This window comes from Telopea speciosissima, chromosome 5 (genome assembly GCF_018873765.1).
Source record: "Telopea speciosissima isolate NSW1024214 ecotype Mountain lineage chromosome 5, Tspe_v1, whole genome shotgun sequence".
Taxonomy (NCBI): domain Eukaryota; kingdom Viridiplantae; phylum Streptophyta; class Magnoliopsida; order Proteales; family Proteaceae; genus Telopea; species Telopea speciosissima.
Window position 1 is genome coordinate 25670822 of NC_057920.1, and position 4708 is coordinate 25675529.

Consider the following 4708-nt stretch of genomic DNA (forward strand, 5'->3'; position numbering starts at 1 on the left):
ATGTTTAATCTAAGCACGACGGATGAAGGTCGAAGTCACACTTGTCACAAGAGAAAACCCAAAACCTTCCTTGGCCTTTGCAGAAATCACATTCATAAGCTTTGGCTTTATCCAACCTGAGAACATGTTCATGTTTTGGGTCCTTCACTTGATGGGGTAATCCATCAACTTCCTTCCTTAAGGCTGCTTCCACCTCAACTCTCCTTGATTCAGTGAAAGGGAAGGCTTTTGCACCATAGGAAGAGATCAAAGCTCTTCCATTTGTGCTAAGGGTCTTACCATCAGGTCCTAAAAGAACCAAAGCTGGAATTCCCTTGATGTCAAAGATCCTACAGAGGTCTTGTTGGGTCTTGTCATTATAAGGGATTGCTAACCATGGCATGCTTGTAATATGGAGATTGAATTCTTCTTGGTCTCTGTCTGTAGAGATGAAAATGATTTCAAATGTTCTGTTTTGGCTGATCTTGAGCTCATTGTATGCCTCTTTAAGTTGAATGGTAAAAGCGCGACATGGGGGACACCAATGAGCCCCAAAGTAGAGTCCAATTGTTTTACCAACAAGTTCAGAAACTAGTACCTGTAGAAGAAACATTATAAAACATCAAAGAGTTTAATATGGTAGGGATAATGAAATAGTACTAATAATGATAATCTCACCTTTCTACCATCCCCAGAAACAACGTAATCGCGTGATCCATTTACTAATAGATCATCTAGTTTCCCCCCTTGACGCTTCATCTTGTCCATAGCCATCAATTCTTCTCTTCTTTCTCTTCTGAATGGAAAAGCATCGATACCGTAATCTTCAATCAACTGCACTGCATCTCCTTCAACAGGTTCTCCATTTGAATACAATGGAATTAGAGAAGGTATACGGACAACATGGTAGTGATTGCGTAATCGTCTACATATATTAATGTCGAAAGGGACTGCTAACCATGGCATCAACTTGGAGTGTTCTCTAAATCCATTCTCATCCCTATCAAAGGAGACAAAAATGATCTCCAGATTTCTATCTGTGTTTCTTAGTGTGTTATAGAGTTTCACCAATTGGGGAATGAAAGCTCTACAAGGTCTACACCAATTAGCTGAGAAGAAGAGGCAGATTGTCTTTTGATCAAGTGATGACAGGGGAACCTGATAAAAAATTCCAAAAAAAGGAAATTTTTTCATTTTGATAGAGAAATCCAGTAATTGTCTGGTCTCATAGGCAATTCCCCTGAAGCTTTAAAGGAATAAATCTAAACAAGATTATAATAAAATTTGAAGAAAACCCAGTTCAGCAAAGATAAACCAGTGATAGGGGATCAAAATTACAAAAAACACAGAGTCTTGAAAACCTAATGTTTTCTACATTAAAAAAAAAAAAAAAAATAGAATACAGACTTACCTTGCCTTCAGATGATTCAAGGAACTCAACCCCTTCTGCTGCTAAAATTGATGAGGTGATGCTGCTGCCATTGACATACTCTGCTTGATTCTCACCTCCTGCCATCACAGCTAGAAGGAAGTCAAGAAAAAGCAGAGAAAGTAGTGAACGCAAAAGAACTTGGTGGGTGAGTGCTTCTTCTATGGATCTTTATTTTGGGTTCTGTTCACCCTACTTTTAAAGATAAAGCTTAAGAAGATTCGTTTTCAGGGAATTTTGAAATTTTGGGGTTGTTAACGGATATACTTGTCAACTTGTATTGTTCTTCCAATATTCTCTCCAAACATCCAATTATAGTCTAGAGATAGAATCTACAGAGAAAAAATTAGGAAAGTGCGTTTGACAGTTTCTCTGGACAAGAGAAATTTGGGGATATGTATGCAGCAAATACCTCATGGAAAGCAGTTATCTTTGACTGGGCTGGGCCAGGGCTAGATCACTCGGGTCTAACCCAGTCCAACTTTAGGGCCAAAAAGGCTGAGAAATGCACCAAGTTCTTCATGTCTCATGGTTTTAGTGTACGGTATCAAATAGGGTATCAATCACCTGCAAAACCGATACGATACTGATATAGTATTGGCACATATCGGACAAATTTACCCTTGATTTTATTAAAAAATGGGTTTTTATTACCGTTATACCCCTTGTCCATAATGTTTCACCACTACAATAATGGCACTAGGGGTGCAAGTTTGGCTCTGTTGGCCCAAACCTGCCCTGGCCCGCCCTGAGTCCGAACATGGCCTGACCTGAAATACCCGGCCCTGAGGATGGGTCAGGGCTGGAAATTTGTGGCCCTGAGGGTGGGTCAGGGCCCGACCCAGTTTTACTATATATATATATTATAAACTTCAAATGTCACACATATTTTGTTATATAATATATATTATATATGAGGATAATAAGTGATCATACATTTTATTATAGTGTTTTTTTTGGATGAATAATTTTATTATAGTGTTATTTTATGTGAAATTGATAATTTTCTCTCTGACTCGGCCCAACTCAGTCAGATCTATGCATCTCTCCCTTCCCCCACTCCATGATCAGGGCCAACTAGGATCAGCTCGGCCCGACCCTGAGGGCGGGTTAGGGTTGGATTTTCCAGGCCCTTAGTCAAGATCGAGTCAGGCCTAGGCCCAGCTAAGGGGACTCATGGTTGGGCTGGGGTTAAAAAATGCCTGGACCAACCCGACCCTATTGTAGCCCTAAACGACATAGTATCGGGATCGATGACGACCGAATCCGATATTTTAAACCATGATCATGGATGACCTCTCCCATGTAAGAGGGGTATTATCAGTTTCTTTTTTATCAATCCACAATCCATATCCTTAGGTTGGCTAGGAATCCAAGTATCAATATTTGATTCCACATTCCATTCTTTGTAGATTGGTAGTGAATATATACAAGTACCTGAACCTGATTCAAAAACAGACCCTGCTTTTAGCTTTACTGCAAATCAAAGACTTTATTGATCTCTACATTTTCTCATTAAAATTCAAAAGTGATTCCATTCCTTGGAATCCATCCATTATTCTCAAAACCCCCAAAACATCATCTTGTACCAACAATCAATTTATACTCACAGAAGTGAGCATAAATTTTAGACAGAATCAATACCTCAACATCAGAATAATATTTCAGAGAGAAAAAAACCCAAAAAGCTCTCAACAAAGAAGAAGAAGAAAATTACCTTATTCCGTTATTAGTGTGAAACTCCTCTTACTGAGCAAAACATGTTGCAGAAGGTATAACTATATGCGAGTGTTAATGAGAGAGAACTAGCCGTCTTAGGTTCCAAATAGAAAGAGAGAGAGAGTGTGTGTGTGTTAGGCGTCTTAGGTTCCAATAGAAGAGGAGAATTATACTCTTTACTGTTAATTCGGAAACGTTCTAGCCTGCCTTTTGATTTAGATTCTAACAGAAGAGGGAACGGAATAAAATTCACTGAAGTGCACCGATCTGGCACTGCATTGTGGTACGGCCTTACAAGCTCGACATGTGGATGATGCGACATCCAAGGGTGCCAAGTTAGAAAAGAAAAGAACATAAAATACAATCGAATTCGCACTATTGGGGAAAATAATCCTCTCCAGTTCCCTAAAAATATGCAATGCTAGGTGGAGATATCGACACCTGGCAGCTTGGACATCCAACAGTCCGATCTCATTGACTTCTGTTGGGCTTGGACCATTGGATGTCCAAGCTGCCAGGTATCGGCATCTCCACATAGCACTGCTGCACTGCACACTTTTAGGAATTGGAGAGGATTAAACCCACCATTGGATGTCGCATCATCCACGTGTCGGGTTCGCAAGGCCACACCGCAATGCACGGTGCACTGCATAAGATTTTTCGGAATAATACTCTTTTGGGAAATTTTCATGCACCTCCCTTGAGATATCACATAATTACAATAACACCTCTAAGTTTTGGGAAATTTTGCACACCCTCCTGATGTTCTTACAAGTTAACACATGTTCCCATTTCGTTAATTTAGGTTTAAGAGTGTTAAAATCAAGGGTTAAAATGATAAAAATGCCTTTGCAAGAAAAATAAAAAAAAAGTGCTAACTCATCTTCCCCAAATCGTTTAGGGTTTTGAAAAAATGAAAAATGAATAAAAAGTATCCTTCCTAACATTCGATCAGGAGAAGAAGCTGACTGTCCATCACATACTGCTTTCCCTCAGAAACCAAACCCATCCCCATAATAAAGGCCCTCTTTCATTTTCAAGTTGGATTCAGGCAAATGGAGAACTTCACTAAGAATCCCCACAATTAATTTTGCCTACATAAGAAGAGTAAGTATTTCTACCTCTTGTTTAATGGTAATGAAAGGTGAGAACTTACATATAGGCAGTAAATGAACAGTGCTCTTCTGATTGAAAGATCATCATGAGAGCATGGAGATGATAAAAGGACATTCTGTAATCTTCTGAGATTATACCCAAAGCAGAAGAGTGGTGGTGGTCCATAGCCTAGAATATCTACAATTTTGTTGCTTGAAGCCTTCAATGCGGAAGAGCTCAAACTCTCAGTCTCTTCAAAGTAAAAACTTAAAAAAGATGGAAATTTTAATACCCTGATAGTGATGGTGACTATAAAAGGAACCCATCTGCAATACGTTTTTATGTTTTAGTGATCCATTCAACAGCATGGATCAGGAGGGCATTTTCTGATTTCCCCTTCCTGCTTAAGCTGAAGTTTTAGCTTTTGCCACACAGAAAAAACTCTGCTTTGACATTAAAGGAAGAGTTTCATTTCACTTACCTCTA

The 4708-nt window shown here is 39.2% G+C and overlaps 1 protein-coding gene across 1 annotated transcript; it reads right to left on the reverse strand.

The window, feature by feature from the left end:
• Positions 1-1520, reverse strand: LOC122663157 (probable nucleoredoxin 3). The gene is made up of 3 exons (XM_043858859.1): positions 1391-1520; positions 658-1137; positions 1-577 (listed from the first exon to the last, which is right to left on the reverse strand). The coding sequence occupies exons 1-3, from the start codon at positions 1493-1495 to the stop codon at positions 5-7; spliced, it is 1158 nt and encodes a 385-aa protein (XP_043714794.1). The 5' UTR covers positions 1496-1520; the 3' UTR covers positions 1-4.
• Positions 1521-4708: the final 3188 nt, after the last annotated feature.

Bases quoted from the DNA above. Each gene is read 5' to 3' on its own strand.
- LOC122663157 (XM_043858859.1), bottom strand. From the start codon at position 1,495: ATGGCAGGAGGTGAGAATCAAGCAGAGTATGTCAATGGCAGCAGCATC. The intron at 1,138-1,390 runs GTAAGTCTGTAT...ATTTTTTATCAG, and splicing joins TTGAATCATCTGAAGGCAAG to GTTCCCCTGTCATCACTTGA. The intron at 578-657 runs GTGAGATTATCA...TTTCTTCTACAG, and splicing joins TTTCTGGGGATGGTAGAAAG to GTACTAGTTTCTGAACTTGT.